At 31.7% G+C, this 25,799-nt stretch overlaps 1 protein-coding gene across 4 annotated transcripts in view; it reads right to left on the bottom strand.

Annotated features, from left to right (window-relative positions):
* The window catches only part of LOC126837780 (eye-specific diacylglycerol kinase-like), an 88,853-nt gene that overhangs the window by 4,626 nt on the left and 58,428 nt on the right, over positions 1 to 25,799 (bottom strand). For 2 of the 4 annotated variants that reach the window (XM_050571741.1, XM_050571733.1), the window contains exons 5-19: positions 17,031 to 17,228; positions 15,992 to 16,121; positions 12,372 to 12,493; positions 8,892 to 9,248; positions 8,613 to 8,826; positions 6,482 to 6,771; positions 5,088 to 5,281; positions 4,641 to 4,738; positions 4,311 to 4,463; positions 3,150 to 3,345; positions 2,898 to 3,011; positions 2,260 to 2,304; positions 1,513 to 1,579; positions 622 to 779; positions 356 to 519 (exon numbers count right to left, since the gene is read on the bottom strand). In XM_050571741.1, coding sequence (XP_050427698.1) covers positions 356 to 519; positions 622 to 779; positions 1,513 to 1,579; positions 2,260 to 2,304; positions 2,898 to 3,011; positions 3,150 to 3,345; positions 4,311 to 4,463; positions 4,641 to 4,738; positions 5,088 to 5,281; positions 6,482 to 6,771; positions 8,613 to 8,826; positions 8,892 to 9,248; positions 12,372 to 12,493; positions 15,992 to 16,121; positions 17,031 to 17,228 — 2,500 coding nt within the window. The remainder of the gene's footprint in view (positions 1 to 355; positions 520 to 621; positions 780 to 1,512; positions 1,580 to 2,259; positions 2,305 to 2,897; positions 3,012 to 3,149; positions 3,346 to 4,310; positions 4,464 to 4,640; positions 4,739 to 5,087; positions 5,282 to 6,481; positions 6,772 to 8,612; positions 8,827 to 8,891; positions 9,249 to 12,371; positions 12,494 to 15,991; positions 16,122 to 17,030; positions 17,229 to 25,799) is intronic. The other 2 variants (XM_050571748.1, XM_050571755.1) reach the window with 2 other exon arrangements.

The raw sequence follows: 25,799 nt of genomic DNA, 5'->3' as shown, positions 1-25,799 counted from the left end.
TAGCAAGTGAAAAATCAAGTTTTTATGCTCATGTGTGGCTATTTACAAAATTTTTTTAAATATAAATACATTTTCTTATTATTATACATAATATTGAGAGTGACTTATGCATTTTTTAAACACTATAATTTTTTTTTTAATTATCAGAGCTGGTTAAAGCCGGATTAAGAGCGCGCGAAGCCCCGGAACTGAGGTTTACAGGCGAGGCTCTGGCCCTCTTTCTTAATTCGGCCGCGAGCTGGCAATGAACTCAAATCAAATTATTTTTTTTATTAGACCTAGTAGGTACACAATGGCAGACCTAGTCGAATATATTGCTGAGCGGGCGTAAAGCTATACTTAGGTGTCCACTTACATTCTAAGTACTTGGCGAGATCGTAATCCTTGATCTGCTCAGCTATTTGCTGGGCCGTCCTGTCGTACTTGTCGGCGGCCTGAAGTGGAGCGCCGGCCGACACCAGAAGATAGCAAATCTTCCTCTCGCCGTTTTTCACTGCCACGTGCAATGCAGTTTGGCCCCTGACACATGTACGGGTTTAATTAAATTTGCACTGGCGAGGAGTGTGGTCTGGCTGGGCCATCAAGTCACCGAGTGTATCTAAATTGAAATATTATACTCACTCTTGATTGTCTTTGACCGACACTATGTTTGACGGTGCGTTGGCCAGTATGTACCGGACTAGATTGGAATCGCCGCGTTGACTGGCCACGTGAAGAGCCGTCTGTCCGTCCTTGTCGGTGGACATAAGCGAGTAACCCATTTCGAACAGATTTCTCAGCTATAAAACAAACACAAACGCAGTATTAGGTCGGCAAAAAATGAAAATACAATTAGTGATGGAACAAAAAATCGCGGAAAACGTAAATAGCCATTCGGAGGACAATGAAGATTGTCAAACATGTTTTAAGTATGTTTTATGCTCGAAATTATTCGAAATTGTTATTTACAAAATATCCTTTAAATACGTTTTTACAACATCTTAAAACATATTTGAAAAATATTAAAAACATATTTGACGAAATTTTGAAAACATTAAAACTTGTTTGTTGTTTGGGACGGTTAATTGTTTTTTGATAAAAAATGTTTAAAAAAATTACTAATAAAATTCTTCTATAAAATCTTATAATGATATTATAATAAGATGTTGATATAAAAATAATAAAATAATGGAATTCGTGCATTTAAAATGTGTTGCTATTTAATTTTTTGAAAGTTTTATTGATAGCGCTTTATTTTACATAATTTAAACATTTAAAAAAAAAACAATAGTAATAATAATTTTAATAGCAAATATATTTTTGGACTGTTAGGAATTTATAAGTTATTGTCTACTTTTGATGCACTCGATAAAGGATTACACTGTAAAATACCATTTGGGCACCCATTATATAACCTTTATAAAGTATAGTTAATTAATAAAAGATAATAAAAAGATATTATACGAGATGATTACGAGAGAAAATTAGATAATTAATAGATGAGCGTTGCATTTGCTTTAGACATATAATTACCATATTTAAATTCCCTGTTTTGGCGGCGTCAATGATTTTTTCGGATGTTCGTATTCGACTGTATTGACTGAAACAGAAACAAGAATATGGTTTTTTTTTTAATGTAATAATAGTTTCGAAAATAATCAATAACCAGAGAACTACAAAATATTAGTATAATTTGCAAAATGATTTTATTTTTATTTAAATAAACAAATTAATGATTTCTTTAAGAAAAAAAATAATTAAACGGAACCCTTTTGTCTCTTTGGATAATATAGCACAATAGTGTTAGAATTTTTCGTTTGTTTCATAACAGCGGCGGATCTTAAGTTTTTTGACGAAGAGGATGATTATAAATTTGCTCATAGCTCAGACTCTTCTAACAATAACTGAATCAATTGATGCTAAAAGGGTCTCAGTCCACAACTTAAAAACAAATCATTCGTAAACATACATTTATTAACATTCACGAATTCAATATTTATGTTTTTTTCATCAGTAATAGTAAAGTTACTGAAGTCGTTTCATCATACGTCGAGGCTTTATGAAGTAATGTTAACAAGAAACCGCAATAACCTAATTTTTGTTAATATGCGGACTTATAGCATTAATCGATTCGTCTATGGTGTCTAGAATAGTCGGTATTCTTTAATTAAATCGGTTATTTTTCTAAGAGGGAATGAGGAAACAATAAGTATGGCTTATTATCTATATATATATATATCCACCCATGTATAAATAAATAATTATACACTATGTACTTACTGGTCTTCGTTCGCGTGTACATTGAATAAGCGGTTGTATATGTCACTATTAGATGCATGCAGATTTTATTATAATAAAAAAGAAAATGTTAGTTATGATAGTATATATAATATGATAGTATATATCCCAAGCGTTAAGTACGGTGAAATTATTATACATTCTTGGAAGTACTTTGATTATAACCTGGGGTGACATTTCAGTTTTTTTATGGAGATGAGGAGGAGAGAAATCTAAACAGACAATTTTCCCACTAGGGTTTTTACTGTTATTTAATTTCACCCTATTTGCCAAAATTAGATCAGGATGTACAATTTTCAACAGTATAATGTTCGCTCTCCCCAGATGGAACCTCTAAATTATGCTCTAAAAATATCCATAATAGGATATTTAACTCAACAACGTTCATATCCGAAAATTAAATACATAAAACCAACACGAAATATTTATGATTATTATAAACAGGTAAATATTATAAAAATTTCCATAAAGAATATAAAAGCGTTTTTTTTTGTGTTTGCATTTTTTATCGTCTTTCTCCCCTAAAGTCCACAGCGGTATTCGATATCAAAATAAGTTAAAAACGTAATAAAGTACCGCCAAGAATGGCTATGCGTTTAAGTATAGATCATAACACCTACCAAGCTTTTAAAGAATGAGGATCCGTCGTTGTTCGATCGTCATTACGCCGAAACGACACGGACGACTGACCTTTGATGCTTTCCAACCGTTTCACCTCCGACTTTACCCGCACGCTTCAAACATCGATAAAAATAATGTTAAAATAAAACCCTTAAAAAACACACTCTCACCTACCTTGACGTATTGCGCACGTGCCTATTGTGGCGTTGGTAATTATAATATATATATTATTTTAATATTGTTTTACTGACCTCGCTTCCGGTGTTTCCGTTTCCAAGTCCTCGCCGCAGCCTTTGGCTTTCAGCACAACCGCGGTGACTTCTTCTTCCACGGCCGGAGATTTGTGTGGATCGTCTAACACAAACAGTTGGTCGTGTGTGATATCTATTAGATAGTGCAGACTCTCTTGGGCTCGATCGATTCGGAAAAACCGCTCGGCTGTGCAACCTTAACAGACCGTAAAACAAAACAGGTAAAATACAGTCGACACCTTATTTTCCTATAATCGTCGGCAAGTCGACAAACGAGCAAAGGACAAAATCACCCAAAACGAGAATGTCCTCCACAATAGAACTGGAACAAAGGTTAAGATGTTAGGTTTGGTCAGGTTGAATTAGTGTTCACTTTACACGGTAGCATTTCTTTTAGAGGTAAGGGGCCACTGAATATTAAAGGTGATCGGAGTTTGTTGAAAGTGTTATCAGGTATTTGAGTAAATTATTTTTCAAATGTTGAATACTATTCAAAAATTTGTAAATTTCAGATTAGGCATGATAATAGAAGAGAGAAAATTTTAATTTAAATTTTAAACTAGAATATTTAATTAGTTTCCATCTTGCATAATACCTTTTAAGATTGTTTTCAATCAATTTGTGTTTTATTTCTACATGTTTTCAATCGAATGACTGCGCTTTTTGTTGGGATACAAATAAATCGGTCCATTCCCCGGTTAAAAAGTTACAGGACGTCTAGGCAGCAAAAATAAACATCAATGGAAGACCAATACTTTTTTAACTCTGCTTTAGAGCTACAATTATTTAATTTTATATTGTCTAACTACCGCATACAACTCGTGAGACATTGAATAGTTATAAGATAAGGAGTTATCTCCACTTGCGTCTTTGCACTATGCCTTGAATAAAGATGCATTGAACTGTATTGAATCTTATTAACTCAATGATTGCAATACATGGGCCCGGGTCGGATGGTAAGAATTATAAAATTTTATATTTTTTGTTATAAGTTTAAAATGCAAACAAACTTGTATTTTTGGTGGCCACACGATACAACCTCAGACATCATGCCCTATTTTTTATAACTTATAAGAACTATTTCAACCCGAGACAGAAATGTTGAAGGCATTTTTGCTCGAGCATCCATTAGTGAAATAATAATGAGAAATAGATACGTACAGTCCACGAAGCACCAGTCTGACGATAACTTCGGCAACATGTTACCGCTATGGTCCTTGCACGGTGCGCTGTTTATTTCCAATTTCTCGATCAAATTCCGAACGGTTTCTAGGTCAGCTATTGGCTCTACTTCGATCTCTCCTAAGTTGATGGCTGAAACATAAAGATTGGCAAAAGTAAAATAAACAGGTATTTTCTGCGACACGAAGGTAAATCCGCGATGCCGGGCAAAGTAAATTGTTATTTTTGTCGAAATGAATAAAAACAAAACAAGCGTGAAAAAAGAAACCAATATTCCCAATAATATTTGTTTTCGATTGAAACACTCACATGAATGGACCAACACTTCTTTATCGCAATGGTGTTGTTCGTAATCTTGGAGTTTCAGTCTTTGGACAGCTACTTTGTGCTTCTCTATAGTAGCCTCCCTGTAAACAATGCAATACATAGATATTAGATTGGCCGAGAAAGCTCATACGACAATACAACGTATAAGCCTTCCGTTTTATTTTCATCTCAAAAATGGTTTCTTTTTTTCGCACACAAAACACCCGCTGGCTATTTATTTTAGAGCTAATTTTCGGATTTGTACTAAAATATTCAATCTTTAATAGCTTGTATTTTATAATATATATAATAATTCAAATATTCATATATTATTTATTGAGAGGTCGAAGTTCGATATGATATCTGGTTCTTATGAGCCGTAAAAAAAGGCCGTCTGCCATATCGTTTTTTCTCCAGCGAACCGGACTATAATTGAAACTCTGTAGTTACCGAGTAGGCGTTTGTCTGCCTTTTCGTCGTTTGGCCATCATCGTTGCTTGATTGAAAAACCCTAAGGTTATCACTGATGGCTTCAAACGACAAGCCTCGCCGTCCACTTGCATGGGAACAGATATGTCAGTGGTGATTCGTGCGGTTTTACACTGGCACAACGGCGTCCCTGTGCCTCCGGTTTGCAATCTTGTCTAAAAAAAAAACGTATAAACGGTAAATAATTTAATAACACATCAAACTCATCACGTCTTCAACTAAGATAACTAATGAAGGAAAAGTAAAAAGTGCAAGTTAAAAAAAAAAATAATAATCAAGTTTTTTAACAACAAAATATCATTACATGGTCGAACATTTTTTAAAATTATACCTAAAAGACCATTCACTATTTTTGTATCGTGTTATTTATATGCTATATATTATGTATTAATATTTTTACAGTACTAAAAATAGTGATTTATTGTTAACAGTTATACTCTTTGGTTCCGTGTATGATTACATTTTGTACGAACACTAAATAATTAGAGCTCTCAAATTAATACCTACGGGACTACAGATTTATATCTTAAACGTCTACATCTTTAGAATAATTATACAATATATACAAAATTATTCAACGTAGGCTCAAGTCCAGGAAATATTATGTCAAATTATGTATACGTTTTTCAAATTCGAATTGAAAAGTATAACTAGCTAGGTATTAACATTTAAATAAGCAATAACTTTTTTTATACATTTAAAGCTATTTTAAACAGACTTGTATTGCATTCAGGTGTAAATTAAGCTGAGAAAACTTACAGAAAATAAGCAGACTGCATATAAATTAGATAAGTAGAATTGAAAAGTTATAGTTGAATTAATTTCATTCTCTTGGTAGTCAATATTGAATGTTGTATTGTTTTGGATGTGTTTCTTTAGTATAATATTGTACAACTACGGATACTAATACGCTTATATGTGTTCAAGTGTATTACTAGTGTAAGTATACAGTGTTATTTATTGGTTGTTTTAAAAAAAATATTCAGTATTTGTAATTGATATAAAATATAATTTAGTATTATGTTGTACGTTTTACAAATGTTTTTACTTGTTGTTCAGGGTTAATTTTCTAAATTGAGAACAAACATGGAAAAGTTTAACAGTTTATTCTAAAATGATGGTTGAAACTTAAGTTCCCGGAGTGACAAAAAATAAATTTAAGTAGAGTTTAACATGTTTGAACAAAATCAGACATATTTAATGCATTTGTGATGTTTATATAGGTATTATGTGTACTTAATAATTTGAACTCAATAGTGCGGCTAAAGCAATGCGTTAATGAATAATCCCTTCAAAGTTTGTAAAATTTGTTTTCCAAATATTTGCATTAAATGGTTGACTATAGGAAAACTTACTATTTGCATAATCGTTAATCCGATAACCTCGATAAGCCCGTCGTCGGTGGAATTGTTGCCAGCTGACTTGTTCCACGGCCGCGTTCCGCCACCGTAGCTGGGAATGTTCAAAAACAATATGGCGTGTACCTTGAGTTCTTTTATGCGCTGTGTCAGGTCTTTGCCATCGCATTCCAAAGTCACGTGGTCCGATAAACCTTTCCACTTGCGGTCTAACAGTTCTATGCCGCCTCTAACGCCATAGAACAATTTGTTGTACATTCTCGAGCTGAACTTCTCCGGGTTCGCCTCTGTTGACACGAGACAGTTAGTGTATAGCTATTTAATTGTTAAACGCAAGAGTCAATCTTAATAATTAAGGATGTTGATCCAGTCACTGGTTTTTGGCTTAGAAGATTTTATATAGAGCTACAAGATATGGACATGGACTAGGTTTTATAAATGACAAATGACTCAATGACTAGGACACGTTAAGAGGAGACAATGAAACCCTGAGATCGTTATTAGAATATCAATCGCGAGTGTATACATTTTAACCATCTATGTTATATTTTATGTTATCACAAAAGTCACTGTGTGTTTTTTATACCAATGATCTTAAATTGTTGTAGCTACCAATGAGCATATATTTTTGGGGAGTGTTGTATTGGAATAGCATGCTTCAGCGCTAACGACACAATCTGTCTGATAGTCTGTCGTTAGCGCTGAAGATGACAACATTGTTGCCGAAATACGTATACGCCGAGTGTATTATTTTATGGTTAAGGGTTTTAAATATTCTTTTCTTTTTTATGTATAACTATAGGTTGCTCGAGTTTTTTCTAGAATAATGTCTAACTTTAAAGCATCTCACACTTGAGGAATAATAAGAAGCCTTTATTATTCATTGAAAATAATGTAAATTAAAAGGAACAGTTTTCAATTGTAAACTGGCGGTAATAGCAAACTATGTGAAAAAAAATGACTATTGAATCGTTTAACCTATGAAACGGTGAGTATGAATGTGAGTGACATTAATCAAGTAGAAAGATACCAAGACGTGGATAAATGCAGAGCGACAATAGTTAAAATATCGTATTCTAGAGATTGGGATTGAAAAACGTGGAGGGCTAAACGGTGTCGATAAAAAGTGTTTCGGTTATAAATCTATCAGCGGAAATTAAGAAAAATAAAAGATTACTTTTTTTCGATCGAATCCGAAGTCGTATAAATCCTGAATAATCCTCAACATATTGGTGTTTTGGATTTGAGGTTTCTCAGAATGACTTTAGCTAACTGGGGCAATATAATTCATTAAAACTATGGTACTTAATCCTATAACGTGCACACCGGCTGGTCTATCTTCTGCGTGTATAGCATCAGCAATTGCCTATTAGACAGGCCCAGACGATGATTTTTGAAAATGCAATTACCAGAAATTGAGACTTCAAATTTCAGATAGGAGCTTAATACGGGACCTGCGATCAGTCGTATGCTCGTTCGTTAATCTACAATTGTATATCCCATTATACATTTATATTTTGTGTGTTTTTAAACAAAAAATAATAAAACACAAGATGCCTCGTAACTTCATACCGATATTTCAGATACCAACTTCAAAAATAAATTTGAAAATGTATCTACCGGTTTTCAACCGGTTAGGATGGGTAAAATTCGAATTTTAAAGGTACTTACAGTTTATCTTGGCAAATTTCAACCTTAAAACTAGATAACATTTAGTTGTAATGTTCATAACTATACAATACGATATGATGACTCCTATTTAAGTGGGTTTTACAAAATTTCCAAATTCCAGGCAGGTCTATAATCAATAAAACCCTAGTGCATTAAAAACTGTTGGGCATTTAAACGATGAAATTGAATGTTGCCTTTCAAAATACATTTTTAGTTGTGAAGTTGTACGTTTTTTTTTGGACAAAAAAAGGACTTTGACATCTGATAGTAAGTTCGGGGGCATGGTAATTTAGCACCTAACGCCAACGTTGTAATTGATGATCTAATCGATTATGCCGACGTTTACGGATGGTTTTGACCTAACAGCGCTACTCGTATGCCTAGATTTAATATAGCCACGTCAACAGTATTTATTCGAGATCAAGCCAGTGTTAGGACAATATCACAATATACTGACCTCTGGCCTCGTGGAATTCCAGTGCAATCTGAGCGTCTACGCCCAGGGAAAAATAATTGTTCATCACGTTTAACGGTAAGTTGTCTTTTCCGGCGTGATCAGCCGTTTTAGCGGTATCGTTGGGCACCACTTCCAAATTCCAGCGGTCCAATCGAACCGTGTCGCTCTCTTCGAGATTCGTTAGAATTTTCGACACGGGTTCGTCCATGTAACCCTGTAACGAGGAATTTGAGCATCACACGTTAGATTTGTGTTGGGAGGTATAACCGGATTACTCACCCCGCCCCAACCGAGCGCCCGGGCTAGGTCATTACCGGTGCCCAGGGGTAGTACTCCTACCGGGAACGACACGGCGTTGGCTATTTGGTCTAAAATGGAAAGAACCCAGCCAACGGTCCCGTCGCCGCCACAAGCCAGCACCCGGAGGTTAGGTACCTTTTTGTACAGTTCTAGACCCATTCTAGGACCACCTCGGCTCAGGTCGAACACCTGCCGAGGGTTGAGATGCCATTGGAATTTCTGTAGAAGTTTTACACCCTGGTTTCCGCCAGACTTTGGGTTTATAAATATTATCACAGGTTTAACGTTCAGCGTCGGGATAGGTTTGATCACGAACAGTTTGTCTTCTTTGTCCGGCTGCAAAACAAACATATAAACATATATATATATACATACACGGTATCATCATTTACACTCGAACGGCAAGACGTTACTTAAGCCTAATCACGTGGCCGTAAGGCAAAACGACACCTGAACGCGAAGTCTTAATTTAATATTAAGATACGAGGCGGCGCGGCACCTACCATAATAGGCGAAACGCGACCCCAGCTGTATTGCCCTAACGACCCCGCGTTACTAATGAACTGTACTTAAACTTTTGTATCCATTCAATGTGATGCTACCTTTTTCACACAAAATGTTTGTTTTTCATTATCAATTTTTACATAGAAAGGAGAAAAAGCACTCTCTCGTAGTTTATACATACGCATGTATAATAAGTGCAATTTAATTATTATTATTTATACATTTAAATATTTAATATTTGTATTTGGGCGTTACGATTTTATTTTTTTTAAAGCGCGAAGAACGATGCGACGCCCGTTTAAATTAATAACCATACGTGGCAATAATCTAATCTAAGTAGTTACTTATATATTATAATTATTTATAATGTCAATTTTGAATTATCTACCATATAAACCTAATTTGGTAATATGTATAAACAGACCACTGGAAAAATGTTTTTTGTTAGAATTTATGTTATTTGTTTCTAAAAAAAACAAAACGATATTATTTTTAAATTATAGGTATTTATTAGGCACTTATACTTATTACAATTCAATAATGGGGTTTCTCTAAAAAGATAATATCACATTATTTGTTTAACAGAATAACTTTATTATAATTATGTTTGTTTTCATTTTCTTTTTAAGGCAAAAAAAAGCAATCTTCAAAAAAAAAATATTATTTGGCCGTGATTCATATCTGTGTACAAATATTAAAGACAAATATTTAACCGTGTAGAATTTGTGCGTTATTTGAACAAGTCTCTATGGTCAAATCCTATAAGTTATTAAAAGGAAATTAATCAATAAGGGTTCTAGCGGTGCGCATAATATGTAATTAGAAAGCTATTGATTTTTCACCGTAAGGTTAATTATTAAAAATTTAAATAACCGACAACCATCCGGTATTAGATGAACCCCATGAGCAATTTTAAACTTTACCAGAGACGGATAAGTTAGAATATGTATTTTGGAATTAAAAAAAAACTTATTGGGATAATACGTATTAAAAAATTACAAGTATAAATAATCTTCTCTTATTTCTCATCATTCGATAACCTTAGACATATTAGAGTGTTTGCATCCCATTTTAGTAAACCTTAAATGATGATTAACCAAAACCTCATTTATTTAGTTCTACTGTAAGCATGTTAAAGTCATAGTAACTAGGTTTGAAATGGCCGTCATCGTTTTTCTGAAGCTCTTATCCCTCCTACACTACCGTGTTAACTGTTAAGTGAATCAAAGGTGCCGCCGCACATATACTGAATAATATAATACCATCCTTCTCGTTGGAAATTAAAATTCCGACGGTCTAAACCTTTTTTTTTTTTTACACTGCTGAATGACGGTTCTAAACCTGACCGTTTGAAACCTACAGCTATCTCATAAATAAATGTAGACGCAGCTTTCGAGTGACTTCGTTGAAAATGGGCCAACGTGGTACGTTAATGAGTAATGACGTTCATACGGATGACATTTATGCGGGACAGAGTAATGAATTTAGAATTGAACATCACACGCCACTCATCTCCTTTGCGGAATAATGGTTTTTTTATGGAAAAACACACATGCATATTTATTATGAAACAATTTACTATATGTGAATTTCAACTGCGTTGCGTTCATGTGTTAATTATAGTGAACTTTAGATAAAAAAAGTATACATTTGAAGATTAAAAACGCTAAAATAAGGTACAACACTTTTATAAACTGTTATACATCATACATGTATTTTGTGTCTTGTGCATTTTCCGCCTATTGAACGAACGTTACCTTGGATGAAATTATTCACCGTAGTTTACAGGTTGTTATCAACCAATCAACGTGAGTACCCCAAGACAGTTGCCTGAACAGTTAGAAATCTTATAGTAACAATAATTGTTCTCACCATTTGCTCTGAACATTATTATACCATATACTCATGTAGACGTGTTGTCTTGTCACCACAAGAAAGCGGAAAATCAGTATTAAATCTTACCCTACGTTGAAAATACTTGAAAATAATAATATATTATGTTAGAAACTATTCCTATATATTTTGTCAGCTATTATTAAAGACATAATATTATGTTTAGTGGAACATAATCATGACATATTGTGCAGTTGTGCAGTATGAATTACAAAAGTAAATTTATGTTTAGCGCCACATGATTAATTAAATGATGAATACAATTAAAACTACATTTATTACAAATATTTAATTTTGTAAGAAGATACCGTCTAATAGAGCGCCCACGACGAGTATGTTTTTATCTATAAAAAGCCATTAAATATAGTATATTATTTTAAGATATTTAAAGGGCTCTGGGAGATCGCGGTAGGAGCAACGTCGAACCAATTCCCTGAAGATGGAACATGCAAGTGTTTCGAAACGTTGGCGAAACAATCAAGATAATCAAATGGAGTAACCACAAGGTGTGTAAATAGTGTAAAAAAAACCATATTTGTTACAATATGCAAGTATAAAATAAGACCTGGCGCGCAATAAAAAACTAACTATAGATAAAAATACATAAGCATTGGTTCATTATAATTTTTAATAGAGTTTAGTACGTAAAACTTTTTCATACAAGTCTATGGAGATGCAGTTGTGCAACATTTTGGACGCTTTAAAAAATGTACATCTTATGTCTTATAGCGTTTAGAAAAAAAATGTATGTATATTTGTTATGATAACAAATATAATGAAAATACATTAAGTTTTATGCGTATAAAGTATGCAATACTGGCTATTGCGATATTACATATATTATGTTAAATGGTCACAGTTGTGTAAGTATTTTAAATTCCAAAGCGATAACCCTTCACTCGGATTTCCCATGAGCGCCCTTAAGTTTTCTGAACGGATACAATCAGTTGTATGTAACTTTTTATTTTATTTTACCTATTACAGTTTATATACGCCAGTCAGCTTTTCTGTGATATAATTTTTTGTTTTTGATAGGGTGATAGGAGAAAAACAATTACATACCTTATCTTTTGTTTTCTTTTTAGAAGACCTTTTTTTCGGTGATCTTATACTGGATTTAAAGTTACCTTTCCTGGGTAATTTGACAATCCAAGAAGGTGGAACGATTATATTGCTATGTTTACCTGAAAGACAATAAAACAGAATTATTTCTCACAGTTTTTTCATTTTCAAAAAATACTTTAAATATTTTGAAATTTATAAATGTTAAATATATTATTATATTTTATCTTCAAAAAGATACTTATGGTGAGTTCGTAAGAGAATGCAAATTTTAATGCGGGTTGTTCCTTGTCGGTCTTAGAATTATATATAATAAATTATTAATAATAACTTCATGCTTCTCGGTTATCTACTTTCTAGTAAGTTGATGACAAGTGTGATTTGTATTTAGTTTCGAGATGTTCTCGGCGTTGTCATTTGTAGCTTAAAAGAAGTTACACAACAAAGTTGGTCGTTGCTTTACACTTAAAAGTTATTACACAATTGTTCTACAGATGTTATTATTTCACTTGCCGCTTGCGGTTGAAGGTAGTTTTGTTAGCTGCAGGTTGAGGAAACGCGGCGAGTTTAGTTGAGGCTATTGTTTGCTTATTTAGTTGTAGTCCAATTACAGTTTAGGATTTACAATATACATATAATATTATATTAATATGTTAATTTCATGTCAACATTATTCATTTTTATGTTCATATTTGCAAATTTACGTCAATTAAAAAAGTAGTTAAAATACAATTAAAATAATTTGTTTATAAAAATGTTTGGCATTTAAAAATAGTCTTTTTTTTGTGTTGGGAATTTGTTACTTCAGAACAAATGGGTTATGAAAATCATCCGTTATTGTTTATCCCGCAATTATCTTGTCTCCCTGTTCTTCTGAGAAAACAATAATAAATATGAACAGAGCATTTTTGCTTTTATCATTACTTTTCGAAATGTCGGAAACTAAGAGTTGTAAATATTGTATGTTGTTTTTCAATTTGTTTTTTACTTTGCTGAGTAAAAAGACATTTACTTAGCGAAAGCACTTTATGGTAATTCATTACAAAAAAATGTACAGTTGAGTTGTTTCATAAATTATAAGTATATACATTCTCAAGCGGTTGAAAGCAAATAATTATTCTAATTTATTACACTTGGTAACCGGAGGTTGAAACGCTAAATTCCCATTGGAATTGTTTTAAGTATATTTTAATTATAAACAATTAAAGTCATTCAAAGTTTTCTATCAATAGGCGTCATGAGAGTTTTTAAAGAAATAATAATTATCAATACTGTTTATTAATTTATATTATGCTACTAATATAATTATGTATATATATTTTTCTATTTTTATTTAAATTCTATACATTTCATAATATTGTCAGTTTTATATGTTCTCAGCAAATTCCAACTCGATAATGTTTATTTAATTTTGCTAATGTTTGTTTTTCTCTAGAATTTTTTTTTTTGAAGACTAAATAAAATTAATTATAGTTTAAACAGTTGGCGTTGTTAAACGAAAAAAAAAATATCTAACATATGCTTAGGAGCTCAAGTTAATTAAAGATGGTAAAGTGTTTAGAAATAATTACTGTTCATTATTATTCATTGTCCCAAAAGCCGTAATATATAATTAAAAGTATTAAAATGACTTTATCTGTGAGTTATTTTGAAGACTAATGAAATGTTATAGCCATTACAAAGGAAATCACGGTAGAAAAAGTAATATACGTCTGAGTTACAGTAAAGCCAGTGACTTGTTTTAGAATAGAAGTTATTATTTTTGAAGTTTAAATAAATACAAAAAAAAGTTTTTGCTAGATTACATTTTTATTTGTAGGTTTTAGGAATTACAATATATTTCAGTTTTTTAAGAACAATCTTTTAATGAAAACGTACACTAAACTTTACTTTTTTTAACGCTCTTACACAATTTATTTATGTACCTATCACAAACAGAAAATATTGTAATACCAATTTTCTTAAATTTGTTAAACATATGTTCAGTGTTCTAAAAATATGTTTTGGTACAAAATTCAATGTTTCAAAAAAAATGGTATTTATTATTAATGTTTTTTCATTATAATTTAATTTTTGAAAATATATTTAAAACTGTCATAAATAACATTGTTGAAACTTGAAACATTAAATATCTATTTGATGCATGTGCTATTTGTTTATATGTATAGTAAATAAACGACACGCACGTTGACAAAAGCTAATGTTTATAAGTATTAGGTAAGTAAAAACAAGTAAGTTGGCAATTTTTACTGCATATTGATAATTATAGTTTTTTAGATGTAAAATTTGTTTACTAACAATTCATATTTATCATAAGTGTGCAACTTGCAAATTTGCAAGACAACAATTTTTTAATAGTTTTATTTTAAGAATGAAAGTGACGTGATGGGTTACCATACCACACTTAAAACGTGCATTGTGTAACTTCAATGGACTACGCCGGTATATTGACACGGCGTTTTGTATAGGCAATTTAGCATCATTGGCGGGTTAGGCGTTCTTTAGGTTGACTCGGCGCACAGACATTTTTTTTATTGATTAAGTACTCGAGTAGCTTTAAAGAACTATATTAAATATGTTTTTTTTCGATCATAATAATTTTATTCGAATTTTCCAGTAGAGTGTTCAACCATAATATGACTACATTGTTAGTCTATGTACATTTTAAATTATAGCTTCTAAAATTATATGACAACTGTTAAAATGCACTAATATTAAGGTAATAAATGACTACTGTCTGAATTCAAAATATATTATGAGTGTTTGTATTAAGACAGAGAGTACAACTTTTATAACTTATAATGATGCGTGAAAAAAATATAGCTGTTTACTGTGGGACATATAATTAAATACATTTATTTATTTGTATGTATATAAATCCCAACGGATTACTTGTAAGTTTTATACAGCTGAGTATTCCCATTAAAAAACTTGACAAGGAGATTTTCAAAGCACACTCATAATAAAACTAACTAAAACGTACAAAATTGCGTTTGATTAAAATCAAGCACAATTCAAAATATATTCCAGTATTTTATTATCTACCGCGGTTTTAATTTTTTTTTTATTACAATAATTAGTACAACCACATATTTTATTTCTAAAGAAAACGGTGACTTAAAACCAAATATATCATTAGTTTTACTCTAGATATATTTTGTCTTAGGAGTTTAGCATTTTTAACTGTACACAAAAAGAAAAGCGTTTTTTTTGTCTAAACATTTAGTATCATTTAATCTTTTATAAACTCACCAGTCAATTTTTTTTAAATTATTTATTTCAATTTAAATGGCCAAAAAAAAAATATACTAGGGTGTTGAATTTGTTTTGAAATTGCTTTTTATAGTAATCAAAGGGTTTTCAAATTTATTCCATATCCTGTACATATTAAACGTAAGGAACTACCCTTAAACTATTTTTTAATTTAATAGTTTGAAATAGTTTTCACATTCAGGCTTAACATGTTTTTTATGCATGAGAAATTTGTAGGTACTAAAATAGATCATTTTATAGAGGAAGAAAAAAATATTTTTAAAAACCTGTAAAGTCTCGAGAGTAGAAATAGACTCAAAGTTTTAGAGACTTTCGTTTATAAAGTAAATATACGAATATATATTTACCTAAGAAACATGGTTCATTCATTTTTGTATCGTTGAAACACGCCATCTTGTTGTGGACGCTCAGCTTGCACCAGGAACACGTGAGCGCGATTATCTCTTTGGAGCTGAACGAAAGTACCGACTGGAACGCCTGTCGAGAGGAATAAAAACCGTTACTGTTGTAGCACTGTATTTTCAAGCCATTCTCAAATCATAGACCTGATAGAACCTGACTCGTCGAACACAAGACAAAAGGAAATTCATCGGATAAGATGCTGTGACAGTGTGTCAAGTAGGTAGATAGAGAGGAATAGAGCGATACGACGGTAGTACAATAAGTAATAAGAATTGTGCATGTTTTATTGCTGTAACTATTTGTTTTATACAACGACTTACCTTTTCTGCACCTTACGGTTTTGAGGCCCTGACTTGTAATGTCACAAAAGGCCAAGATAAACTTGAAAGGTTACAATATAATACTGATTTTTATGTTACAAGTTTCACTGCCTAGGGATTTGAATTATATAAATCGCACATTATCTGAATGTATTAAGACTTTAATATGGATAAGCCGGAAGAGCAATAGAGACACGGATAAAACAACACAAGAGGGACGTTGTATACAAGAGAACAGACGAATCTGCAGAAAACAGCGGACATAACATTCAGTACGACAGGGTAAAAACATTAAGCAAAGAAGCAATAAAAATTGAAAAATGCCTATAAAATGTCAGCAGAGAAGATGATTGGAAAATTAGTAGCACGTGGAAACAAAATTATTCAACAGGAAAAAAGAAAGAAACAAATTTAATCAAATGATCAATGCCTAACATTACAAATTATCCTCATAAAGACACGGGATCTTTTTTCTTTCACGAAAATCTCTAACTAGTTTTCTACTTCCCTCCCTCCTGCAACCTTGGTTAAATATATCGACACGGTTTATACTGTTCGAAGGATGAGGGTTTAGAAAGTTCTGTCCACTAGTCAACATAGGTGTATGGATAAAACAAATTTCCAAGTGTCCTACCCCCTTAAATCAATTTCAATGGAAACTTACCTTTCCGCATTGCGAACATTTGTCCTTCTGCGTCCTGCGGTGCATCCAGTGGTGCTTCACCGTTTTGTGTTCTCTGTATTGCCGCACGCCGTCATCTTTGAAGCTCGATTTGCACTTGGCCGCCTCCGGCAGATTGCTCATGCACTCGGAATGCACGATTATCCGGCACGCAGAGCATTTTAGGCGAACACCGTGTTTCTGCAATCCAAACGTGCATATATAACCATTAATAATATGATTATTGCGTAAACAGCGTAGACAAGTGAACCAGTGGGGTGTATAAAATTGAGTAGAGCGAAAAGAAGGAAGAAAGGTATTCGACCGATGTCTACGGCGGTAAACGTTTACGGATTAAGAGGAGCGAATATTGTTTTCGTTTATATCATAAACAACAACTTGATATTTTTTTACGAAACTAGGATGGGGTGACAACACTCATCCCGTCGATCAATAGACCCACGCGGTCATTATACAAAAAATATCGTTTCAGGCAGACCAGAATACTTCAATAGCGATATCTCTACCCTCGACAGTCTACTTCTTTTTGATCTTCGCCTTACACTTACAACTACATATTGTATTTTCGTTATAACCTTCAAATAATGAACAATAAAAATTAGACGAAAGTTACACTAGCAAAACAAAAGACATTGTTTAAAATGAGTTTATAATCACACTACATTATTTTGTTTGTTAACATTAGATTTCATCATTGGTTTTGTTTTGATAATGAAAAATAAAGAAAACAACGATGCAGGTTCTCAATAAATTTATAAATTAATTTTTATGTTACTATAATACAGTTCAGGGTTAGTCTAGAATTGTACCTATTGGGTCATACTCTTAATAGTATCGGGAAAGTATTGATTTCATAATGTCTTTGTTTTGACCTTTAATACGTTTTTATACTTTGGCAGGATTCTTTAATCAGTATTCCTATTGAGTAGAACACATCGTATGTTATATTATTTTTAAAAGAATGATGTAAAGAAGTTGTAAAAGTCCACTAATTTTCTTTGAATTCAAGAAAACCAGCAAAAATATAAAGAAGTTTTTCAAGTTTTAACACGTCATTCAACTTTATCTAAAATGGTCAGAAATATTCTTAAACTTTTAAAAGTTTAATACTTATACGTTTTATATTATTATAAATATCTTACAAATCAAAATTGGCCCAAAACGCATCGGACCTTCGTGTGAAACGAGGAAGATGTTTTTGTTTATTTATTATTTGTCTATATAGAATTATGGACCAAAGGAGCCGTTAAAGGTATTAAACCTTAAAAAAGCGTTCAAGAGGAATCGGTTTTAGTACAGAAACTTAAATTGATGTGAAACCGTATAAGCATATCCAACACGTAAAGAACAGCTTTTATCTGTAATCAGCATTTTATTAAGAATAAACCATTTTTGTATACGAGCGTGGTATTATTTTTGAACTGGATTATAGGATTTATTTACTATATTGAGTAATCCTATTTAACATATGGCATCTACGTAAAGCGTCTTACGTTTGATGAATCACATACTTATATACTCGTATTTTTACTATATTTAAACATAGACATTTAAAATTTTTTCTCTAAAATTGCGAATAATACTAGGTTAATTAACTTAAGCTTGATTTGAAAACGTTGTCATCCAGAGAGGTTTTTTTTATAGACTTTTAAGTAATTTTACTATATTTAGTATCAAACTTAAAGAATATAATATATTACGTAGGTTGTACATTTGTATTTTTCATAATTTAATGAAGTCATAGCTATTTGAAAACATAAAAAGTAGGTTTTGTTTATAAATTATTAGACAACCATTTCAATTTATCAAAAATCCGCAAACGTTAATCCCCATAGATATACTAGATTTTATAAATTTCACAATGAAGGTTTTTGTTCTGAAATCGTCACTGACTAAGCAAAACTAGCTGTTTTGCTTAGCTTCGTTTAAGTTAGACAATTTTTACGTTACGCAGTGATAACCTGAGCCGAGTCGATCTAAGTATTATATTTTGAAGAGTGTGCACCGGAGTTTCAAAAGGGTTAGGCTAGTTTTGAGAGTAATGAGAGTGCAGCCGAATAATGCCCTTCGAAACCACTGTTGCTATAATAATTATATCATATATAGTATTGTAATTTATTTTTAACAGGTTTTGCCTAGTAGAGACTAGACGACCGCTGTCGTGGAGTAGGGCAAAACGCGTTGGACTGGAAGTGAAAATTAATCAATATTGACTTCCGTTCAGCCGCTGCATGCCTTGAGCTCAAATCGTTCTACAATGCATTTATTGTCCATGAATAACAAATTAATTTTAATACTGTTACCGCTCAACAACAGACCTCCCATTAAATATCAACGGCAGAGCCTTACTTGGAATCCTAATTAAATTACAGAATTGGCCATTCATACGGGTCTATTCCAGAGGCCGAAAGTTCACGGTTACCACGCTGGAAAGAATGAAGACGTGCGACAGCACTAATCCTCAGTCACGTAGCCAGAGTTCTTATTTTGAGCAGAATAGGTCCACTTTGCGCGAATAGGGTTAAGTAGCTTAAGCTCTCCGAAAAAAACAAAAAAGGATAAATAAAAATTACTCATTTTTGAAACAAATGTTCTTAATACAATTTAAAGTATCGGATACCTTAAATTTTCTTTCAAACTTTAGTTTTTACAAAATGAAACGGCTCTGTTCCAATATCAACATATACATCAATATTGTTGTACATTTATTATCTTTACGCTCTCCTAATATGAATATTTCCATTGCGTGTTTGTCTAATGGTGTTCTTTGGAACGGTATTCAAACAAATTCTGGAAGGGGTCCGGACTCTTTGAACACTTCCCTGGCTACACTTAGGCTGAACGTTACTTTAAAATAGATAACATAACCATTGATTAAACTAAAATTATGGATTGGACATCCTATTACAATATTGTACTGTCGACGGGTGCGGATGTGAATACAATAGTTAATAGTACATATTATATTATATTTGTTTTATTTGTACGTCCATCTCAGTATGAAACGACAGACGCATTCGTTTCTTTTATTACACGAGTTGTTACTTTGCTAGGTAGCTGCCTACATCAAGTCTCTCGCACATAATTTAAGTCATACAACCCATGATTTACCAGCTGTATTATATTTTTACAGCACCAACATCATTATCACGATCGCTGTTATTATTATGTGACGTTGGCCGACATTATCATGTGAGGCGTTTTACAAAAGAATACTCCAAATAAATTGTTTATACGTAAGCGGTAAGTACACCTGTGCTAAGTCGTTTTACCTACCAAAACCGCAGTCTGGTTTTATTTATTTATATCGGCACGAAAATCATAATTTATTCAACATAATATTATAATGTATAAACGTGTGGTTTCACTTTATCCGGCTGGTGTACCCTTTTTTTTTGCCAACACAAGAATAATATCTTATCTCGCTTTTCGCGCCTTCCCGCACACGTTGACAGTTACCTAAAGTAACATATAGTTGTTTATGCGACATCAATTGAACCCATAATCGACATACTAAAATATCGTTTGGCCTTTTTTTTTTTTACATACAGATATGACACGTATAAAATTATAATAATATATTATGTTGCCGCATTTAAATAAAACGTTTAACAATTACACCATCTATTGATAAATTAACATTTATTAGGGTACGAAAAAAATGTATATATAGTTAATTTTATTTACGGTAAACAAAAAATTAATACATACAAAATTCAAATACAAATAAAGTATTTCATTTTCATGGCGTTGGGCAGTGCTTTACATATTATCCAAACACAAAAATAGAAAAAAAAATCCTACAGTTATTACCAACAGTCAGCGTTTTAAAGGATTTATAAAAGGTTATAAAAACACTTAGGTATATACAAGAATTTATAGACTATATAAAAAATATTATAAAGGATTTAAAAAAAGTTTGTAAAATTACTTATTTATTTATTCATACAAATATGATACAAACAATATTTATTCTTTTTCAAAACAATACTTATTCAAAGTATTATATTTTAACAAATTTCCAAGTATAAGTTCATTTGAAACGAGTTAATTTAAAATTTAGGTTAAATAATCAGTTAAAATTTTAACTTGCAAGGTAATTTTTTGTAACCGTAGGTTAAATAATTTTCGGGTTTTCACTAATTGTGTTTCAAGGATTTATAAAATGTAATTTCACCAAACAATAGCTTCCCACGTTCACATGCATATGCCTCTCAATATTTACAAACAATAATAAATGATTACAAACCGTGTGTAATAATAACGGGCTCTTAACACAACTAACCCGAGTTTATTAATTATATTAATGAATTGTTGATTCAATAGCAATTTTTACCATTTACATAAACACACGGTTAAGGGGAAGGGTAAGCGACAAATTGTTTACAAATAAAGACTAAAACGCGAAGTCACTTTCTGAAGTGTCTACCGAACCCATAACAATTTTTTTTAACATGTATATATTATATGGCCGGGGGTCAAGTACTAGAAATTGTCCGTAACGTTGGATGTTACTCTGTACGTAGCCCATTTAGCTCCCGTTTTACAAAAAGGTTAATTCCCAAACGGCTCCGGTTTTTTACAACACTAATTCCTTATGGTCAGCGAGTTTATTATGGAAAGAAAACGAAAAATGTTCTATCATTTTTTCAGACATTTTAATAGATTTAATAGGGATTGCTACCACTTTACCAAATTCGGAATTCGTATTGATAACTGGTAAGGACGGCAGGTCTCCAAGTGTTTTGGCACTCGCTCGCTCACTGTGTTTTTTTTTTATAATTATACATCTTCCCTATGGAGGCTTAAAAGCCGATTTTTTAATTTTGTTTTCAAAAAAATTTTTTAAGCATTTATATTTTTACTTTTTTATAGTTTTTATCTAATAAATCTAACTAATTTTCTAATTGCTAAATCAAAAATCGGCCTTTTAGTCGCTAAAGAAAAACGTGTACACCTACTTATAATTTGGCATAAATAATAAAATTGAATATATTATATTATGTGATATACTATGCGCTTAAGCATTTATAAATTATAATAACGGTATAAGACTGTATCTGCGATTTTACATAATATCATAGTGAAGTCGGGACGTGGTTCTCGAGTCTTGACATTGTTATATTACCTATAGGCTTCACACTCGGTTAAATATTTAGAACTCGTCCTGAGGGAATCGCAAAAACAACAAGACAGCGCCAATACCTGTCTCATTAGAAACGAGACAGACGTGTTGCTTATTCACTTTGCTACACTACGTCACGTATTCTAATGTTTACTTCATTTAGTATTCAACCGCTGAAAAATATTCTACACCGCTAAAAGTAACGCACAGATTTGTTTTCTGTTTAAGTATAGTCCAGAGGACGTGTATGGCCCGGAGAATTAGTGTAAAAGTATTTTACAAATATTATGTAGAACTGAATGAAAAACAATGCTATAATGTACGTTATGCTGTTTAATGACGAACAATATGCAGTATTTTAAAAAGAAAATGATGTTTAAATATTTCAATATATAGTATTTCTAAAATTCTAAATAGTATTTTATTACTATTCATTAAACTGTTTAATAATACATGTTAAAAGTGCGTGCAATAAGCCTGTAAAAATGTTAGTGACTACATATAAAAAGTCACCCTGAGTACATAGTTTAATGATAAATGTTAAAAACTGTTTAAATTAAAATGTAATTTTAATTGTGTGCATCAATCGCGAACTTTATCTAGATCTTCAAGATTTTAGTGTATTTTTTTAAATTTGCGGTCCATAGTGGCATCTTATGGTCTTTCTTCACAGAATTATGGGTAAAAGTTAATAAAGTTGGAAATTCTATGAAATTATACAGTGTAAAAATTAAGGAGACTAATAAAGGAAATCAATTTCTAGAATTTCTATACCAAAAACATAAAATTTTAAGTTAAAATTATGTTTGTGTTAGTATTATATTTATAATTATGTTTACGTTAAATCTATTTCTTGCAGGTAAGTATAGTTTGTGTTTAAAATATTTTTTCCCTTCGCAGGACTTTTAGTGCAAGTGAGTAGTGACTCCTCTGTCGGTGACTTAATCCAGGGTCCTTTTTTGCAGGACATTTTTTTTACGCCATAGTATACTCAGAACTTTATATATATCTTCCGAAAAACGTTATGCAACTACACAGCCTCAACATCATATTTTTGTTTTCTTTAGCTATCATTGTGACTAAAAGCACTTTTTGAAGTAATACCCGATATTAATTTCTTATTTTTCGTTATATCTACTTTATTTCTATGTCCTTTGATTTTATAATACTTGTGAAGAACAAATAATTGGATCGTTTATTCCAGCACAATTCCCAATTCCACACAAAGCGATACGATATGTAGATTTTGGTAATTATTAGGATAATATACCCTGAGTATGTACTGACAAGTGACATATTTTGTTTATGGATAGGTACATATATGTCCATATATATATACAGAATTTGCGTACAAGGACGCCCACAGGAAAGGACAGGGCAACTCCCCTTAGCTTCTCTGTAAGTTAAAAAAATGTGTATCCAATAACCCATTAACATTTTCATCTGCGGGCGCCTTTGTTTGCTTGTATTCGGCACTCCAGTTATGATTATAATATTATTATATTTGCAAAGTTATTATTATTATTGTAGTATACCTGTTGTTCTCGAACTCTGACTTGCTCCGCAGAGAGAAACCATTTATAATAGATTAGCTGTTTTTATTCGTTTGCGCTAAGGGCACAAACAAAGGGTACGGTTGGTTACAAAGCAAATTATTTATGACTCGAGTTGCGTTAGGTTTCCCCGAATCATTTCCGCTGTTGGCTTAAACTTTAAGATCAATTATTTATTCCTTTTCTGCTTTCCAATCCGTGTAAAACGCTGTGAAGGCGCTACAAAGAGCGGCCAGATTGAACTTTGTATAATATAGTTAGAGAAAGCCAGCACGTCACAAGGGGTTTACCCCTTATAGATTTACCTGTTGGATTTGCTAGGGTTACATTCGTCGGTCACGAGTGTCTGTGTATATATTATGTATTTATTCGATTGTTCCAATTCGAAAAACTTGTTGCTTAGAGATAAATTACAATTATTTGTTTTAAATATTTAAACACAATAGTACAGAGAGCCTCAACAAATAAATTAGCAGTACCAACCTGAAATAACTTTTTCCATCTGACCTATGTAAATTTAAGTACCGATTAAAAATTAAAGAAGTACACTTATGTACATTCTACAGCATTCTGTTGAACTCATGACTCCTTTACCTGTATTGCGAAGGAACGTGTTCCAAAAGAAATAAAACATTTCTGGAACATTTCCTGTTTTAAAGAACGCTAACTTGGTAACTTTTAAATAATACGTTTTTGAATGTATACATTTTGGCGGAAATGTGTTTTGTTGTGTTTAGTATGTATTAAAAATAGTAAATACATTTTTTTTATAGAATTCATAGTCCACCGTAGCTCTAGTTAGGAATTACTTAGTTGAGAAAATCACTAGTTAAGCTTGTACTCTTCGTTCTGATATTATTGTTTTATTAGTTGTGTTTTTATTATTCAATTTTCAATAATAATACATTATATTTCATTGTACAAAATGTACCTATCGTATTGGAAATATCACATTACATTCCTTATATAAATAAGAAAAAAGCTGTGATTAGTATAGTTTTATAATATTGTACATACAATTAAAAAATATTAATATACAACCGTAATTCAATAGAAATTCATAATGTAAATATGAACTGTCGTAGTAAAGCTAATCGATAAAGTCAAAGAAAAAACACACATCATTTAAGAATCAAAAAACAGTTTAAAGTATTCAAGGCCATTGTGGTACTGATCAATTACTTACGTATTATATTTTATGTATATCGTATTATTTTGTTATATTGAACGTAAACGAATAGCAAGTGAAAAATAAAGGCTCGCATTGTATGCATACAATTATTTTTTATTACCTACCCCGTGCATTAAATATTAACGAGCAGAATGTCGACTGTCAGAGTTTAGATTGAATATTTCATAAAAAAATATCACAAAATTGCACGTCAGTTCGGAAGGGTAAAAAAATGACCGATTAAACAAATGTTTAAATGTTTATAATAATAATCAACAACAAATGTCGGGGGGGGGGGGGTAGTTCTTTATTATACAATTATGTGTGTACAGTATACATAATATATTATGCGATGATCAAATATTTGTAAATGTGTTATCGATTGTAAACAAACTAAATAATTGTAAAACAAAAAAATGTACTCTGCGGGACGCAAATTAAATTTAAAGAAAAAAATATACGTATACATAAGTTGATATTTAATAACGTTTCATTTGCTGAGCAAAGTGTATAAGCGGGAGCCTAAAATAGCCTCGTTTCGCGTATCAGGAAGGTGTTTAAAGTAAACTCGCTCGATACTAGCGTGTAGGTTTGTTTGAGTTATTAGCTTAATAACGAAAAGAACTATTATGTTAATGTATTCAAATACCATAAGTGCCTTATAAAGTTGGACATTTCATTCATTACGTTAATGAAGTAATGATTGCCAGGGAGTATTTTTTACTTCAAAACCAATTTATACAACATGATGTAGTTAAAAATATTGTTTTGAACTTTCGTCTCGAATAGTGATTTTATGTTTGTGGTATTGACGAAAAAAGTAAAATGAATTCAATCAATCTGGATGGAAGAAAAAACATTTATTCTATTTATTTATAATTCGAGAAAAAAGATGAAATTAT

Source organism: Adelges cooleyi, unplaced genomic scaffold, assembly GCF_023614345.1.
Source record: "Adelges cooleyi isolate 19-005CV unplaced genomic scaffold, UGA_ACOO_1.1 ACOO_flye_CR_arks_rails_tigmint_CR_PRNA_108, whole genome shotgun sequence".
In the NCBI taxonomy this organism is placed as follows: domain Eukaryota; kingdom Metazoa; phylum Arthropoda; class Insecta; order Hemiptera; family Adelgidae; genus Adelges; species Adelges cooleyi.
This window is presented reverse-complemented; position numbering and strand designations above follow the sequence as displayed.